The sequence below is a fragment of the Rhipicephalus microplus genome, chromosome X, assembly GCF_043290135.1.
Source record: "Rhipicephalus microplus isolate Deutch F79 chromosome X, USDA_Rmic, whole genome shotgun sequence".
Lineage (NCBI taxonomy): Eukaryota > Metazoa > Arthropoda > Arachnida > Ixodida > Ixodidae > Rhipicephalus > Rhipicephalus microplus.
In genome coordinates, this window is record NC_134710.1 from 139,759,601 (window position 1) to 139,779,287 (window position 19,687).

A 19,687-nucleotide genomic window follows, 5' to 3' on the forward strand; every position below is an offset into this window, starting at 1 on the left:
TGAGGTGAGCGCATAAGAAACCCCGTAAGATTATTAATTTTTTTTTTCATATAAGTCGATACGGCACAACGTCCAAGCTTCGTTGTCGTAACTTGGCTACTGCGTACAAGTGCACGCTAAGCGTGGAAACTTTATTGTACCCGATTTAAAATACGTTTGAATGAATTGCTGAGGTCTGTGTTGATGGTATATTCGTCCATAATGCGTGTCTGTCTTGTAAGTTGATACTCTGAACAAATTGCAGTAAAGCAGATAGGTGGGCGAGTTGGAACTGACGCATATTGAAAAAATTTCTGCGTAAACAGGACGTTTCTTTGACAATACTGTCATCATGCACAAACCTAGTGATAGAAGGGCACGGTAACTCGCGGAAGCGTACTTCATAAAAGATGCGGGAGATGGTTGCATATCTGAGCCGTCGGTTTGCCTTTTAGAATGTGAGCTACGTAAGCCTAATGAATTGAATTTGAATTTTAATTCAATAAAACTTCAGTCGATAGGCAGCACCTGCGTTGTGTTGTTCCTTCTTTGTGCTCCATCCCGTTCACGTTGAAAAGTTTTCAATGTGAACAAACATAATGAATTTATCGAAGCAATATGTCATTAAAGTGCGGGTATCAAGTCCCTGATGCAGCTTCTATAGCACTGTGCACTTAGTAAAATTCTTAGTTCACACATGACGTCACAGCTGCCAATACTCAGCGTGAAAATGCTGTTGAACAAAACTATGACTGCCTCTTGTAGCAACATTGCTCAAGTCCTGTGACATTACTCATTGTGACCGACGTTGCTCATTGCCCTGTGAGACCGCCTGTGAGGTAGCAGGTATAAAACAGCGCAAATACAGGGACTTGTGGAGCGATATGAATGAGTCTATAGTAAAAAATGCAGCGCTTGCGTCAATAGCATTTTTCTTGTAACCTTCTCTTTGTGCGGTTTTTACATTCTGCCTTGTATCAAATCCAACTAGCCCAATTTTTAGTACGAATTGAGTTCACGAGAAATATTCCGGAATAAGCGAAATAGTTTCATCGGTGATTTTAATTTCATATATTGTACCGTCAGGGCCAAACAAGGCATATAGAGGGGTGTAGGTTACAGGTTACAATCAGTAGTTTGTAAGGATAAGTAAAGCATAAATGTGCAATACAGAGTAAAAAGTAAATATATACCATTACAAAGTATTAAATCAAGGTAAGTTATACAATGAATACAAAACGAGAGAAAAACATACACAATATGCAGGAAAATAAATGACAATCTAGTAAGCAATGCTGCTTAATGCAACACGAAATAAGGAGTTCTCACTAAAACAAAATATTTTTGGGAAGATGGTTCCACTGTAGTGACGTGCGAGAAATGCATAATTGACAAAATGAAATGTGTTGGTGCTGCTAAAAGGAACATGAACCTTATAATAATGATCGATGCAACACAATACATAGTGCATATTATGAATGAACATGACATGCGATGTTTCGTGGTGAAATACTTCATGAAACAATGTCAAACTGGAGATTTTACACCGGGCTGCAAGAGATGAAACTGATAGGCGAGTTTTATGGCTCTTATGTCTACTTATAACAGTTCTGTTATAAGTAGAAAGAATAAAACAAGCTGCGTTATTCTGAACTAGTTCTAATGCTTTAATGAGTTTAGTGTTATGAAGGTGCCATACTGATGAGGATGATGCCAATTTTAAACGTATTAATGTTTTATAGTGTCATAGTTTTAAAAAGTCAGCAGCATTAAAAAAGCTTCGCCTGAGGGAGCCAAGGGTGCGGTTAGCATTGTTAATTTTGTAATTGATGTCTGTTGTCCAAGTAATACTTGATGTGATATGAATTCCTAAGTATTGTATGAGGTTACTTGATCTCAAGGGATATTAAAGTAGTATGCACAAGAAGAATTAGCTGACCTAATTACATGCTTAACTTTCCATTTGTAAATATTTAGTTCCATTAGCCACAAGCTGCACCAGTTAGATATTATATTTAAATAGGGGTGTAGGTGATTACAATAGTCGTCTGAAGTAATTTCTGTAAAAGTATCGCAATCATCAGCAAAAAGGTATATATTAGAAGTTACTTGGAAGGGTAGGTCAATAATATATATTAGAAACAACAAAGGACCGAGGACCAACTCTTGGGGCACTCCTGAGGTAACATGACACATTAATAATTGTAGCCGTTAGTGGTAACGTACTGTAAGCGATTAGCAATAAAGCATCCGACCTATTTTATTAGGTTAATGTCAAGATTTAAGTTCCGTAATTTGTGGATGAGAAGTTTATGGCACACTTTATCGAATGCTTTTGCAAAATGCAGTCCGCGGATGATGAACGATCAAGAATTAGATCAGTGAAAGGTACGAGTTGAGTCTCACATGGTTATTATTTCCTAAAACAGTGTTGTGAAGGCGAAAAAAAAGTGTTATTTTCAAGAAAATTGAGGATGCTTCTGATTACAAAGTATTATATAATAGTTAGAAGCGCGTGCTGGTAAGAGAAATGGGGCAATAGTTGGTTGTTAAGCTTTTGCTATACTTGATTTGAGAAGTGGAACTACCTCCCTTAACTTCCACTGATAAGGTAAAGTACCTGTGTGGAGTGATAGGCTCGGTAGAGCTGTCTTGTGTAGTAAAAAATGCACATGCGAAATACAATGCAGCTCGTTTGTTATAAAAATTATGTTGTAAAACTATTATGATCTATTTCCACAATGTGCCTAACAAATACAAATATTGTTAGACATTCATTGTGCACACATTTGAAATGAATGCACGAAAAATTAAACACAAAAGCCACCACAAAATGTGCGCAACCTATATACATATCTCGATACAAATATAAAAAATTACTGTGCGCACAAATTTACAAATTATACCTATAAACAGATGAAAATGCCAAGATCAGGTAGGTAGTACACAATGTAGGTACTTATGTTCAAGCACAGTATTCAGTAATAAATGCACTTTGTATACACTCAAACAGAAGATAAAAAATAAAGTATTCCCAAGTACTTTCATTTCTTGTCCTTATCAAGCCTCAGGAACAATTTTCTCTTTATGAGATAGAGCCCATCACCGACCAAACATTCCCGATGCAGTAACTTCTTTCAGATCTTTCAAGCATAAAATCACAGTAGTGCTCAATTTTGGCGTCTTATTGGTGTCAGAACTCACTTCAGCTGCGAAAATCGCACAGACCCCTGACGTAGGCAGTACTGGGGTGAAGGGGGGGGGGGGGGTGCTTGTGTACACGTACACATACAAAGAGATGCACCAGCCTGCATAAGGAACGGTAAAGCCTCAACTTGAAAGAATTTTCTGGCTATGCTGCTGGCACAGCAAACAAATAAAAAAGAACCAATAAATAAACATGAACCATTTTGAACTAAATGCTTAAGGCAGCAACAATATGATGAAAGCTTTATGAACGTTTCTTGTGTTTCCAAAAGCCTAGGTTATGTTACAGAAATTTATTATAAAAGCTTTCAAGAACTTAGGAGAACAATTGGACACCACGTGAAATGAGAATATACATTTGTCTAAAAACTGGAATATTTTTTTTTTCAGAAGAAGAAACTCAGCTATGATCGCCCACGTGTAGTCACTGGTCAAGTGATTATCACAGGACACAGTGGCATTCCTAGTCACTGGTTCGTTCACAAGTTTTGCGCTGCTGTCCTATTCGTGTGAAGCATCTGACACAGTTTTGATACTGATTTTACTTTGGTAGAAATACCATTTGCCATGTTCTGTCCGAAGTTCAGCGGCATCCATGTCTTCAATGTCAGTTGGTGATGTAACCTTTCGCTCCATTTCCTGGGCGCAGCGAGGCCTCTTCGTGCGACTTTCTTGTATGAGACATTCGTTCCAATACTCCAGATCGAGTTTTCTGTAAACACGGCTGGCTTTCTCATGCACAGCAATTTCAAGCCGTTTGTCGAGCTTCAATACATCGGCAGCAGCATTCCATTTATTCCATTTCGCATGGAGATGCTCCAGAATGTCATTATTCTTTTCGATACCTTCGCTGGAATACCAGGAGAAAATACCAGAAATTTTTGTATATCGTGCAGCGCAAGCCGTCTTTGTCCTGAAATGACCTCCTGAGGAGCATCGTGCAATATTTCTGCGATCAGAGACCGGTCAGCACTTGCTTCCTCGTGTCGCAGAAGTCCAAGTGTGCATCCCTGCAAAGACGCGCCTTGGCGTGACAGTGTGAGGCCCAGTCACTATGACGAGACACTGGCCTTTGCTTCTGGCGTGTGACACTTCACGCTACGACGTCGATGCAGTGCTTTCCCAGATTGACAATCAAGGCAGAGAAGCAGCGATAGCCCAGTGTCGGAACAGAACGAAAACGAAAAAAAAAATATTTTGACCGGTACGAAAACGTAACCAGAACGTCAATAATTATTTCGTTCCGGAGCAAAAACGAAATATTTTTTATCTTTTCTCGTTTCACGGGAAAACTTGGCGATCCGCAACAACTGTGATCATGCAACGTGAGCAATATTCTGCATACCTGAAAGCACAGAATCAGCGCGTATCTATAGGGCAGGTATCTCTAAGTAAAGATGTGTCCAAATATTGTGGAAAACGAAAGAAAAAGTGGCAATCATAGACGTTTGTATTAATTCAAGCGAGATTTCGTATGCCTTTCACAAAGGCCACCCTTAAGTTTGCTTGATCAGAACAGTGGTCGCGCATATAAGAGAATACCATCGATGACGGGCTGCTTCTGAGATAACGCTCGCCCTATTCACACACAAAAAAACATTGAGCCTGTTCAGAATATTTCTAATTCACTCTTCAGAAAATCAAATACGATAACTTAGAAAAGCACTGATTTGCATTATTTGGTTACGAATTCACGGTAAAGCTTCTTGTGCTTCCCTTAGGAATGTGGTCATTTATTTTAGTCCGGTCCACGGGCTCTTTAACAGGAAATGTTATGTTCTTATAGTTAATTTAACTTTCATGTTTTGCAGAAAAATAAAAACCGTTACGAATCGTTAAAGAACTTTATTTTTTTCTCTGGAACGGAAATGGAACGGTACTTTTTGCGGTTGAACGAAACTAAAAGCAAACCGAACAACCCTGCGATAGCGTTTGCTTCCCACACGCTAACCCCTGCGGAACAAAATTATTCTCAGGTCTATCAAGAAGGACTGGCCGTCGTCTATGGACCCACGCATTTTCATCAGTACATCGCGGGCAGACATGTGACTGTTCTGACTGATCGCAGGCCACTCCTGAGTATCCTAGGACCCCAGAAGCAGATTCCACAGACACTTTCGCCTTGTATGATCCGATGATGCATTAAGATGTCAGCATAAGACTACGACGTCGTGTACTGTCTCGGAAACAAGCACGGAAACACCGACGCACTGAGCCGCTTACCCCTCAGCGAAACCATTGAGGATACACCTCAAGTTGGCTGCGTGCTCATGTTCGAAGCGCTACCAAGGCCCCCCACTAACAGCCGACGAAGTCACAATGGCCAGGCAAGATGACCCGACATTCTTCAAGCTGTACAACGCCCTGATGGAAGGCAGAGTTCAAAACTTCAAGATTGAGAACTTCAACGCTTTTCACATGAAAGCAACGGAGTTCAACTGTCATCGTGGTTGTATCAAATTCGGACCACGAGTTGTTATACATGGCCGACTTCGACAACGAGCAATGGCTCTCATTCAGGCCGGACACCGAGGCGTGATCACAATGAAGTGCGACCGCAGCTACATGTGATGGCCGGGGAGCGTACTTGGAATTGCTGGTCCCGCATCACACGAAAGAGGGAAAAGAAAGAGTGCGAGGAGGACGCCAGTGCCAGTCTCAGGATTGCTCGCGCGCTATTGGTTCGCCTCTGGAAGTGATGTGCTGGTGACGCGCACGCCGGGGATGCAGCGACACAGACTAAACTTGCACACCTGCACAAGAGTGTACTAGAAGTGTTGAGTGGCGTGACCGCGCTTTGCCGCCTGATCCCTTCCGCGTTGCCCGCAACGGCGGCGTTGTAGCCGAACAGTACTGAAAGAGCCGCGCGCCGCGTTCAGGAACTGCTATGCGCTTCGGCTCCTCCGTCGCGATTTCTTGATGCAGATTTATTCGCACCTGTCCATCAATCATGTCTAGCACATGATGTCATAGCCCTTGAAGTATGACACGCCCGTCTACTGAATTTGAGCTCCATAAAAGCCCTTATGAGAGATCGATTGTGAGATTCGTTGGTTAGGCGTCTATAATATTTAGAATAACTGAGCTGATTTATTGGAAGTTAGCTGTGCTCATAAAGCTGTGAGATTAAAAAAACAAATACTGTGTCACACGCAGGCAGAACCAGAAAGCCACAAGGAAAGAGGGGAGAGGAAGGGAATCTGAACCCCCTACACCATGAAATGTTTTGGTAATTTAACATTTCAGGGTATGCTAAAATAGTTACAGGCATTCACAGCGACCACCAACCGCCAAAGTTAAGCGTTCTGCTGCACACCACACCTCTCAAAAAAAAAATCCTGGGAAGCCCTGCGCCAATAGTTTACAGTTGGCGAAGCGGAACATAGCGTGTCTCTACAAATGCGCACTGTAGATTTCACCTTTTTGAGCATGAGGTCTCAAAACTAGTTGAAGTCGAACGTAGTCGGACGAGAAACGCACCGCCTAAAAATAGTAGCTGTGCTAAGAGGCATTCAATATATATGTGTGTGTGTGTGTGTGTGTGTGTGTGTGTGTGTGTGTGTGTGTGTGTGTGTGTGTGTGTGTGTGTGTGTGTGTGTGTGTGTGTGTGTGTGTGTGTGTGTGTGTGTGTGTGTGTGTGTGTGTGTGTGTGTGTGTGTGCGTGTGTGTGTGTGTGTGTGTGTGTGTGTGTGTGTGCGTGCGTGCGTGCGTGCGTGCGTGCGTGCGTGCGTGCGTGCGTGCGTGCGTGCGCAAGGTAAATTTCTCAAAACAAGACGCACCACTGCCTGTCTACACTTTTTATGCTTATTTATGGAACTACGCTTATAATACAAAACATCGTCATAAACTTGCTCACTTCCAATGACGTTACGCCAATAGAGTATTTGGAAAGCAGCACAATTTAAGCTGTCCATACAAAATGAGAACTGATTACAATGAATTTACGCAGATTAACAGACGGGCTATATATACAATTGGCACTTCTTAATATGTTTGAGAGTTGTTTTTAATAAGTTTAATATGTAATAAGCCTTTCGGAAAGCAATAATTATTATCTTCTACAAAACTGGCATGATAAAAAAGAGTCGTCACCAATTAATGTTGTGACAACGTTACTTACACTCGGGTTTTTCGTGAAACAATCGAGCACATGTAGGCTCATATGAGGAACACTGTGCTCTGGATATCGTAGACACTGCTGACAAAACGAGCGCATGATTTAATCATAGTTTTGATACTTCTCTCCTTGTAGTTCGCGGGTAGCCACCTATGATGTAACGCAGCTTAAAGCGCTGATTGAGTAAGAAGCTAGGCGGATCTTTGGAAATTTCGATTGACATTTTTTTGGGGTTTAGGGACAGGGAGGGCAAAATAGGTTTCCCATGGCGTGACGCGGGGCCCCGCCCCCACCGTGCGGGAAAGCGCGCCTCCTGCTCATGAGCCGGAATCCTGGGCACGGCTCACACTTGGTTCAGACTATTTCAGCAAAAAGTCAAACTCCTGTAGTTTAACAAGCTCCTTACTCTCCTGATATGGCCCCGTACAACTTCTGGCTGTTTCCCAAACTCAAGAGAACATTCACAGAAGAGCGGTTTAAGACAAGGGAGGACATTATGGCTGCAACGACAGCTGAGCTAAACTCTATTCTGAAAAAGGTCTTCTCAGAATGCTTCCAACAAGGCATAACCGCTGGGAGAAATGTGTGGAGTCTCAAGGGGACTACTTTGAGGGGGATTAGGTTTCCAACGCTCCAATTATGCCGGTTTTTTTTTTCTTCTTCTAAGAAAGGTTGGATACTTCACTTTTCTAACAGACCTTATGTATATAATAGAAGGTGCGTATCCATAGCCCTGCGCAATAAAAAATGACGTGGAAGGTGTTACTGTGTAAAAGTATGGGGCAGAATTGGTGCACCCCCGGCACATCCACCCGCCACCTGCGCGCATTTGTGTCATCCGCAATCTGCGACGCCAGTGTAGCTCTTGCTAATCAGCCCGCCGTCTGCGATCTCCAGGCGCCATGTAGCTAGCTCTTGCCGATTGGTGTCCCGTCCTCGGACTTTTTTGATCATGTCCCCACCTTTTTCTTCTCTCTCAAACTTTACTTTTCTTTCTTATCACTTTCATTTTTTCCTTATCCTCTTCCCTTGTGAGCTACTGCTGTGGTGTTGCACTTAGCTGCAGCAGTGGTGTTAACTTTTTTTGCCAAAGACGCCAGGACGCTTCCGAAAAGTCGCCAATTTTAGGCAGAAGTCACTAAACGATGATGATGATAATCATAATTTTTTTCGGGCTTTATGTTTATTTGATAAAGCATGCGAGGAGATTGTTTTTCTTATTTAAACAGTATTGTAAAAATTCAATGGGCTGACTCATTGCACTTGACTCATCATTGCAAGGTGCCCAATACTTCTCCAGCGTTGACCTTTGGTCCGGATATTGGCAAATTCCAATGGACGAAGCAGACAAAGAAAAGACCGCCTTTTCTACGCTGGGCGGTCTTTACGAGGTTAACATAATGTCATTCGGCCTATGTAATGCCCCCGCCACATTTGAAAGGATGATCGACACTGTTCTTCGTGGCCTCAAGTCGAAAACTTGTCTATTCTGCCTTGTTAATATCGTTGTGTTTACTTCCACTTTTGCTGATCATCTGCAACACCTAGATGAAGTGCTCACATGTCTTTCCGATGCTTGACTTCAACTAAACAGAAGGAAGTGCCATTTCGGCAACACAGCTATGGATGTTCTGGGACATCAGCTATAGATGTTCTGGGACATCTCGTTACTAAAGATGGCGTTTAGCCCAATCCGGACAAAATTTTCGCAGTACTCAATTTTCCGCGCCCCTTTCGTTCCAAAGAACTATGTAGTTTCCTTGGACTCGCGCCGTACTTTCACCGCTTCATTTGCAACTTAATTTGCCACCATTGCCGCTCCTCTCCACAAGCTCCTTGCTAGTGCAGGTTCCTTCTAATAAAATGATCAATGCGAAGCTTCATTTCAAGAACTCAAGCACGCACTGACATCCCCACCAGTGCTTTGTTATTTCGATGACAAGGCACATACGTTATTACCCACTGACGCTAGCGGACAAGGAATCGGCGCTGTACTCCTCCAGCGCGACCATGTCTTTCGTGAAAAAGTTATTGAGTATGCAAGCCACACTCTGACCTGTGCAGAGAAGAGGTACTCGATAACCAAACAAGAGTGCTTGGGTGTTGTCTGGTCCATCCAAATATTTCGTCCGTATCTACGTGGTCGACATTTTACTGTTGTGACAGACCACCATGCTCTTTGCTGGTTGTCAACAATCAAAAACTTGTAGGGCCGACTTGGCCGCTGGATTCTCCGGTTACAATCATATGGCTTTGACGTCTTCTACAAGACCGAAAGACAACACTAAGGTGCTGACGCTTTATTACGATGCCTTTTGCCGCATTCTTCAGTGCACGTCACATCCCCTTGTCAAATTGGCTATGCGGTGGATGCCTCGTCGATATCATCCATTTCTTCCCTACCTTCATCCACCTGTCCTTCAGTACTTAGCACTCACCAGCGAGCCGATTCTTGTTGCACTGACCTCATCGGTCGCCTTACCGGTGCTTCGTCTTCCCAAAATGCCAGGCACCGGAAACAACTCTGACTATTCAAGTTGGAGGACGATGTGCTCTATCAATACGTTTTCCACCCTGAAGGCCATCGATGGGTTCCCGTCGTACCACGCGCACTACGCACTGAAATTCTGCGCGCTTCACACGACGACCCGACATCAGGCCACTTGGGTTACTACAAAAGCTATGAGCGCATCCACAGTCGATTCTTCTGGCCAGGTCCTTCCACGACGGTAGCTAAGTATATCGCCTCGCGCGCACTTTGCCAACACCGCAAGCGGCCCACTACTGCTCCAGTCGGGACCCTACAACCACTTCCTTGCCCAGCATAGCCGTTCTCTGTCGTCGCGATTGAATTGACCTCTTCGGGCCCCTCCCAAATACATCAGACGGCAAGAGATAGATCGTCATTGCGGTTGATCCCTTGACTCGGTACGCTGAGACGGCCTCGATCACTTCAGGAACTGCTTCCGAAATAGTAACTTTCTTCTTGAATGCTATTTACCTACGTCACGGAGCCCCTCGTGCTCTTTTGAGCGACTGGGGCAAGGCATTTCTTTCAAGCACGCTCAGTGAAATTCTTCAAGCATCAAAAACAGTTCATAAAACAACATCTAGCTATCACCCACAAACCAATGGCTTAACGGAAAGATTTCATCGCACGCTGTGCGACATGCTGTCCATGTATATCCGACCGGACCATCGCAATTGGGATGCCATTCTTCCCTTTGTGACATGTGTATATAATACGTCAGTTCAACAAACTACAGGCTATTCTCTATTTTTCCTAGTATACGGACGTCAACCGCGACATCACCACTCGATGTTTCATTCTTTTCTGGCCCCGTCAACTCTTCACCATTCGTTTGCGATCAGTTTCTGTCCCGTGTTGCTCAATGCCGTCGTCTTGCCTGTGTAAACACCGAATCTATATATAGCCAAGAAGATCGCAAACATCGGTACGATGCCACTCAACACGTCATTCTCTACCGCCCTGGTGACGATGTACTTCTGTGGACTCCTGCACGAACACCTGGCTTATGCGAGAGGCTTAAGTCACTCTATCTTGGCCCCTACAAAGTTGTCGAACAGACCTCACCAGTGAACTACCATGTCACACCTGTTCATGCCCGCACTGACCAACGCTGCCGCGGGACAGATATTGCGCAGGTTTCACGTCTCAAGCCCCATCAAATGCGTTCCACAGCGTAATTCGCGGCCAGCCTGGCCGCTTCCGTCGACGGGGGAAATTAGTGTAAGAATTCATTGGACTTCATCTTCCTCATCTATCAATAACCATCATCAGTCTTTGCGCTGTTCCTCTTCAATATCGGCGCTATCTTGCTGTTGCTTGAATAAAGCAGCAGCTGAACCGTGGTATTTTAATAGTTCAAATAAATTACTGTTGTGGCAAATGAAGTTAGACTGCACTGCTACCTTTTCGCTATGCCACTGCAAACCGGTGAGCAGCTGTAGTCCACCTGTTTTTGGTCAACTGTGAGCCGTTCAACTGAACCGGTTCAGTGTAAAGCCCCTATACCTTCGGAAAAGTACGGAAATGTTGTAGGCCCGTGTGCTCAGATTTGGGTGCACGTTAAAGAACCCCAGGTGGTCGAAATTTCCGGAGCCCTCCACTACGGCGTCTCTTATAATCATATGGTCGTTTTGGGACGTTAAATCCCACATATCAATCAATCAATCTTCGGAAAAGTACAGCGTTCTTTTGATCTGCGCCGCTTCCTCCTTTCCCCGCCGGAGCTTCTTGTCTCTTCGGCTGGATGCGGTTAAGAGCCGGTTTTCACCGCTCGGTGCCATGTTGGATGCGCCTAAGCGCCAAAGTCTTGCTTGTTCACCGCATGCAAAGTGCAGGACGTGTAAGAGCACTTCTCTAAAAAGTGGTTAATGTTTCGAATTTCATGATTATCGCAGCTGTTCACAAGCGCAGCCCGTGTCGGCAAAAGCATGCACGACAGGTATGCTCCTTATGAAATGAACCGCTGGCACTTGCAAAAAAGAAACGGTTTGTTGCACTACATATAAGAATGTGCCGAACTTTCTCATTGCTTTGAGGTGATACTGTGCGTTGAGTTCAGATTATACATAAATATAAATGGGCGGGCGGTAATTTCGACAGTGTTGACGCGACTGCGTTTTTCTACCTCTACATCACAGCACCATCTTGGCCGTCCAGAAATTCAAAATAGTTTCCATGTGCGGAACGACTTTTATCACATACATTATCTGCAACGCCCATGAAGACATGCAAAACCTCAAGACAATGGTTGCAAACTGCGCCACAGAGGACAAACATCTAAGAACGGCGTACTGCGTACACAAGTCATTGGACAGGTAGAAGAGAGGTAGCATGTGAAACGTCACGAAGTGCTGAGCAAGCACTTTCATGGACATGTTGACATTGCTACAGTTATAAAATATTCAGATAGTTTGTACACACGGGAACTATTCCTTCCCAAACGGCGTGGCTTAAGACACCGCAGCTGCGATTTAAATGTTTCTTACCAGTTCAATAATTAGCGTGCCGAGTTTACTGAATTTAATTTCAACCTGCTCTCAATAAATCCAGTTATGTATATGAGCACCAAATACACAAGTAAACACTATGCTGCCAAAAGAAGATTAAATGACGTGCAATTTGCTTCAACTTGGGCATGACTTGCAGCAGCTCTTCTGCCATAATATTGATGGTGAGTGCACCCAGTCTTGCCGAGAAAATCAACGCAGAATAATCACTACATAAAGCCGTATGAATTGAACACGCTCTGAAAAACGGAGGAAGCGTCAAAGCAGTGAAGAGGAAAGTTGGGATAGGCAAAAGTAGGATGTATGCACTAAGGGACAAAGAAGGCAAAATAACTACCAATATGGATAGGATAGTTAAAATAGCGGAGGAGTTTTACAGAGATCTGTACAGTAGCCGAGACAACCACGACCTTAATACTATAAGCACTAGCAGTAACCCATATGACACCCCACCAGTAATGATAGAAGAAGTCAGAAAAGCTTTGGAGAGCATGCAAAGAGGCAAAGCTGCTGGTGAGGATCAGGTAACATCAGATCTGCTGAAAGATGGAGGAAAGATTGTGTTAGAAAAACTAGCCACCCTGTTTACGAGGTGTCTCCTGACGGGAAGAGTACCAGAGTCTTGGAAGAACGCTAACATCATCTTAATACATAAGAAAGGAGATGACAAGGACTTGAAGAATTACAGGCCGATTATCTTGCTCTCTGTAGTATACAAGCTATTTACAAAAGTAATTGCTAACAGAGTAAAGAAAACATCAGAATTCAATCAACCAAAGGAACAAGCAGGATTTCGAACAGGCTACTCAACAATCGACCACATTCATACTATCAATCAGGTAATAGAGAAATGTTCAGAATATAACCAACCACTATACATAGCCTTCATAGATTACGAGAAGGCGTTTGATTCAGTAGAAATATCAGCCGTCATGCAGACACTGCGGAATCAGGGCGTCGATGAAGTATATATAAACATCCTGGAAGAAATCTACAGGGGATCAACTGTTACCATAGTGCTTCATAAAGAAAGCAACAGAATACCAATCAAGAAGGGTGTAAGGCAGGGGAACACAATCTCCCCAATGCTATTTACCGCGTGCTTACAGGAGGTTTTCAGAAGCCTAGAATGGGAACAGTTAGGGATAAGAGTTAATGGAGAGTACCTTAGTAACCTGCGCTTCGCCGATGACATTGCATTGCTGAGTAACTCAGGGGACGAATCGCAACTAATGATTACAGTGTTAGACAAGGATAGCAGAAAGGTAGGTCTTAAAATGAATCTGCAGAAAACGAAAGTAATGTACAACAACCTCGGAACAGAGCAGCGCTTCGAAATAGGTAATAGTGCACTTCAAGTTGTAAAAGACTATGTCTACTTAGGGCAGCTAATAACCGCGGAGCCGAACCACGAGATTGAAGTAACTAGAAGAATAAGAATGGGGTGGAGCACATTTGGCAAGCACTCTCAAATTAAGACAGGTAGATTGCCACTATCCCTCAAGAGAAAGGTATATAACAGCTGTATCTTGCCAGTACTTAGCAACGGAGCAGAAACCTGGAGACTTACAAAGAGGGTTCAGCTTAAATTGAGGACGACGCAGCGAGCAATGGAAAGAACAATGATAGGTGTAACCTTAACAGGCAAGAAGAGAGCAGAGTGGATTAGGGAACAAACGGGGGTTAAGGATATCATAGCTGAAATCAAGAACAAGAAATGGACATGGGCCGGGCATGTAGCGCGTAGACGGGATAACCGCTGGTCGTTAAGGGTAACTAACTGGATTCCCAGAGAAGGAAAGCGGGTTAGGGGGAGACAGAAGGTTAGGTGGGCAGATGAGATTAAGAAGTTTGCGGGTGTAAATTGGCAGCAGCAAGCACAGGACCGGGTTAACTGGCGGAACATGGGAGAAGCCTTTGTCCTGCAGTGGACGTAGTCAGGCTGATGATGATGATGAAAGCCGTATGCGAGGCATGGCACACGGCCAGCGCTGGCTGTACAGAAATGGCTGGAACTATTGCAGCATCTAATAACGTTGGCAGCTGAGCAGTGGCCAAGATTACCAAATGGAGTGAGCCTCAAACCACCAAATTGGACTTCGAGATAATCCAAATATAGCCCAACGCGTAAATTTGAAGTAGCCTAAAAATGGTCCATGTCAGTTGTTTTTTTTTTAATTTTTCGTGGTTATATAGTTAATTTCCCGCTAAACTATGTGTATATTAAGTTGGCAATTATCAACCAAAATTTTATTATTCTCATAAAGATGATATTAATACAGCCCCGTCACTCCCATAGGACATGTGAAGGGAGCGTATAGAAAAGTTACATTTTGTTATACAAACACAGAGCACGTAAGAAAAAAAGAACAACTGACAAGACTCCCGGCATCGTTTACGAAATCGCATGCGCCGAGGGCCCTTCGTGAATTGGCGAGACAAAAAACCTATCGGACCGACTCTGATGACACGCCAAGGATGTCCTGAAGCTGAGCAAAGAGCGCAGAGCCGTCGCCAAATATTGTGAGAAGTTCGACAAGATAAATATCAACCATACAACCATCCTGGAAAGCGAGAATAACTGGAAGAGAAGACTACTACTGTGCCGTGGCATATACAGCGAACGGCCCAAAACATTTATTGTTCCCTCAGAACCCTTGCCCCAGAGTACACTTCACTGCAAAACGTCGGGTCATTAACCGCGGCGCAAGTGTTTTCAAGACGTCACTGCAACCAACATTTATAGACAAAAAGTATCTATAAACGTTGGCTGCAACGTCGCCATGGTCCTCCTGATGGAAGAACCAAGTCGGTTCCGATTGGTCGGATTTTTACGTGTTTTCAGGGACCTCACATTGGTTGGGGATAAAAGTTTTTCTCAGTTCACCTACCTCTTGTCTAATGCCTGCATCTGAAAGCTCCCTTTGGTCAGTTGCAGAATATTCAAGGGGAGCCGGGAGGGGGCTGGTGCTCGCTCACCCTCAAAATACGTTTTCAAAGTGATGACACGTCAAGCCCTTTCTTGGACTATGTCTCCAAGTACAGGGATCGTTGAACATATTTGAGTATTTTGGTGGTGGGACCCCAAGCAGCGCGCGCAAATCCTTGTGTTCTTTATATATCCATGGGGAAGGCTGAGATTACAAAGGAACGCATGCGTGCTTGCCGTTTGAGGTCCCAGGTTCGAAAATTCTCCCCATTGTAAGTCGATAACAATGTAGTCCGAAAATAGCCACATAGCCAAAGAGAAAATTTTGACGCCAACTCGAACAAAACGAAGCACAATTTGGCAATGAATAGCTCAATCTGGTAACCCTGGCGGCGGCGCAATAGGGTTAATAGGGGGCCTAACAGGAACAGAAGGAGTGCTCGGAACAGCCACACTTCACGCTGAAGATCGCAGCACCACAATCAGCTTGATCCTGTATGCTATGGCCTCGTTTGCTTAAGGTCATTCTGAGCATTTCACTGTTCTCACAGTTTCCCAATTTTTCATCTCTGTTTTAGAACCCTCTACCTCAATTTATGAAAGTCCCCCAAAAAAGTCGCTCAGACTCCAAGGAGATAGAATTATCGCTAGCACGACTGAAAAGGTGCTAAATTTGGTGGCGACTTTCTCACTAAGTTAACACTACTGAGCTGCAGACAGCTGCGGGCTCACTTTTTCCTTCTTTTCTCCTATTTAAAAAACATTAGCCCCCCCCCCCCCCCCCCCATGCTGCCTCGATTGGTTTATGGGGTTTAACGTCCCAAAACCACACTGTGATTACGAGAGACGCCGTAGTGGAGGGCTCCGGAAATTTCGACCACCTGGGGTTCTTTAACGTGCACCCAAATCTGAGCACACGGGCCTACAACATTTCCGCCTCCATCGGAAATGCAGCCGCCGCAGCCGGGATTCGATCCCACGCCCTGCGGGTCAGCAGCCGAGTACCTTAGCCACTAGACCACCGCGGCGGGGCCCCATGCTGCCTCTGGCAGCACTTTTTGAACATGGATTTGAGCAAGGTAGCTGCCAACAAATGGTAGCAGATTGGGTGCTTGCAATACCTCCATCATGTGCGTCAATCAAAATCAAACGCCATAACAGTAACTAAATGTACTGTTGGTCCACGCTCTTGCTTGAGTGCTTCATTTTAATATTTGTGAACCGGCGAAATTTATAAGGCAGTACCTGAATTCAGCTATTAAAGGCAACAGTTGTATTATAGTGTTTGCTGTGAGTGTACGCTTGTAATTGAAGAAGAGAAGGAAACATTTTCTTTGTAAGACGCAACTCATTAACGACCAAGAAAGCATAAGGACATTACCGTAGCTTTAATGGAAGTGTAGCACTGGCATAAATGAAAATGAAATTAAGTTGACGAAAAAATTACTTTGCAGCCAGTGAACCAATCCCAACCCTTAGTATAACAGTCTCGGCTGCTCTTTAACAATAATTGTCCATTTCACTTTCCGTTCCACGAGCATCGTGATGTGAATTATTCTCTTCCCAATCGTCCCTTACTCTTTTTTTTCTCTTTACAGGGATTCTTCGTTTCCCTAATATTCTGCTACCTCAACGGCGAGGTGAGTACATTCAAGATCACTTTAACCCGATGCCGTGAAGACATACTGAATATGAAAATGATTTTTCACCTATTAGTAAAGTACCATTTGCCCATCTCGAAAAAAAAAACACTCTTACCATGACACAACGCTTCGTAAGCAAGAAAATGCGCGAAAAGAAAATATGGCTGAAGACGCCACCTAGAGATTCCCACACTAAAAACTGTAAGCGAGAAATTAAACTTTATTTTCCGACCAGGTGCGCGTTCTCTTCACCCAGAGGTGGATGACTTCCTCATTCCCGGTAGCCATGGCTAGCCGGCAACACCCAGCCCTTTCTACCAGCCGGAGTCGGTCCTCGGGGTTTACCGACGTCAGCAACGCCTCCCACTGGTCTTTTAAAGTTGCTTGTTCGCTCTGTTCTTCCGTGGGCGGGATACTCGGGTTGTTTCGGCAGCCTCATATTATGTGGCACAGGGTGTTTGCAGAGCGTGGGCAATATTGACAGTTCGTGCTGCAGTTGCCAGGGTACATTGCAAGTAGTAGTGTGCCGTGCGAATAGGTGCCTGCATATAGCCTTCTCTACTCACTGCTTGCTTTCTACTCAGCCTTTCGTTAGCAGCTGGATAGTGGCGTCGTTGCTTCCGTTAGTGCGCAAATATGTCGGAGTATTTTCTCGGCATTGGCTCCTTCACGTTTCCGAAGTCAGAGTATCGCTGCGGAGAAGCTCGGTATACATGTTCGCGGGCACGGGCATGCGCTGCTCGGTTCCCGGCTAGAGATTTGTGCCCCATTGTCCAGAGAATACTAGCGTTTTCGAAGTCGCACTTTAGGAGGATTTTAAGGGCTGATTTATCAATTGATCCTTTTTGAAACCTGCGGCATGCTTCTTTTGAATCTGTCATGACTGTTACTGACGAACAGCTTGAACTAACTGCTAATGCAATGCCCCGTTCCTTCACGGTGGTCGCATCATTGGCATATGCCAAAACGGAAGTGAGCTCTCTACCTTTTTCATCCACCGTGCAGGCTATATAGTTGTTTGTATCTTGGTATTTAGTGCCATCTGTGTATCGTACAGTCTCATTGTGGCCATAGCTTGCTAGCCTCTGCTCTAACAACTGTGCTCGTGCATGTCTTTTTCCTTTATTATGTTCCGGGTGCATGTTCCTTGGCATTTGCCACAAATAATTTATGGGGAATAGACCGAGGCAGGTGCGCTTATTTTTCGACTGCATAGCCAAGGTTCTTTAAAGTGCTTGTCCTGTTTTTGTACGTTTAAATCTTTCTAGTTAGTTCACCTTTTGGGCTTCAATTAACTCTTCCCAGGTATTATGGACCACCATCTTGAGGAGCTTTATTGTGGATGTGGTCGGTGAAAGTCCCATGGTAATTTCATAGGTTTTGCGGATGAGGATGTTCACTTTGTTACACTGATCGTTCTTCATGTCTACGCACGGAGACCCGCATTATTGTGCTTGTAAAAGTAACAGTTGAATCATAGTTATGCAGTCCTTCTCTTTGAGTCCATAACGTTCACTTGCAACTCACTTGATAAGATGCGCCACTTGCTGAACTGACAGTTGTGGCTTTTTTATCTCCGCTCCACCGGTTCCATCTTTTTGAATAAAAAGGCCGAGAATGCGTAGCGTTGAGACTTTAAAAATACCGATTTCCCCAAGCGTCACTTCAGGATCCGGAATTTTGCATGGCGGGTGGGCGTTCAGGAGTTACAATTTCTCTGGGAGTCTACGAGAGACATGTTGCGAGGCATTGTTCAGTGATTTGCACCGCTTCTTGCAGCTGATCCTGTTAGGTTCCGGTAGATCCACCCGTGGTTCAGATCATGATGTCATCGGCAAAAAGTGCATGCTTGATGCCTTTTACTCGTTTAGGTAGGTTAGGCAGCGAGCTCATGGTTACGTTGTAGAACATTGATGATATAACACAGCCTTGTGGTGTCCCTTTTGACGGCAGCTTGAACTTTTCTGAGTGAAGGTTTAACAGTCCTATCGTTGCAGTCCTGTCGGTGATGAAATTTTGAACATATAGTTTTTCTCCGTAGTTGTAAAGATTTAGGTGATGAAGGATGCTGTCATGGGAGACATCGTCAAAAGTCCCTTTTACATCACGGCCAAGGTAGATCGCTTTCTGTAACCAAAATGAAACCAAACATGGTGTTTGGAATGTATTATATTTTATTTGAGGCACGGGGTGAGCCTATTAAGAAGCACATGCTTATAAAGTTTTCCCGCACACAAAGTGAGAGATATGGGGCGAAGATTCTGAATAACCAAGGGCTTGTTGGGTTTACGTATCATACTTCAGCATCGTTCCAATTAGCGTAGAACTCTCCCTTCTTCCCAACATGTATTGATATAGACAAGAAGCGAATCAAGTGCTTGGCCGTCAAGGTTACGAACAACCTTGTTGTTGACTTTGTCCTTGCCTGGAGCAGTATTGCGAGTGCTTAAGACCACGCTCATTTCTACTGCAGTGAAAGGGTGGTCTAGTTCGTGATTGAGGCGACTGGTGTATGAATAAAATTTTGATGCACATTTCTGTTACAATCTGTTCTGAGAAACTTCTCCTTGGCTTCATTTTCGACGTCACCTTCTGTCCGCTGGTAGAAGATTTTCACGGCATAAACTGGGTGCTACAAAACCTCTAATCGATAAAAATAAAGTACATCATCATCTGGGATTGCCATAGACATAGCATACAATATGGTTTCAGAAAATCTCATAGAGCCAATGTCGCGAAAATACAAAAAAAATGAATTTTGAAATTAGTGAAAAT

The 19,687-nt window shown here is 44.1% G+C and overlaps 1 protein-coding gene across 3 annotated transcripts in view; it reads left to right on the plus strand.

Annotated features, from left to right (window-relative positions):
- The window catches only part of LOC119176551 (calcitonin gene-related peptide type 1 receptor), a 65,210-nt gene that overhangs the window by 44,891 nt on the left and 632 nt on the right, over window positions 1-19,687 (plus strand). For all 3 annotated transcript variants that reach the window (XM_037427899.2, XM_037427900.2, XM_075877872.1), the window contains exon 14: window positions 16,868-16,909. In XM_037427899.2, the coding sequence (XP_037283796.2) occupies window positions 16,868-16,909 (42 nt within the window). The remainder of the gene's footprint in view (window positions 1-16,867; window positions 16,910-19,687) is intronic.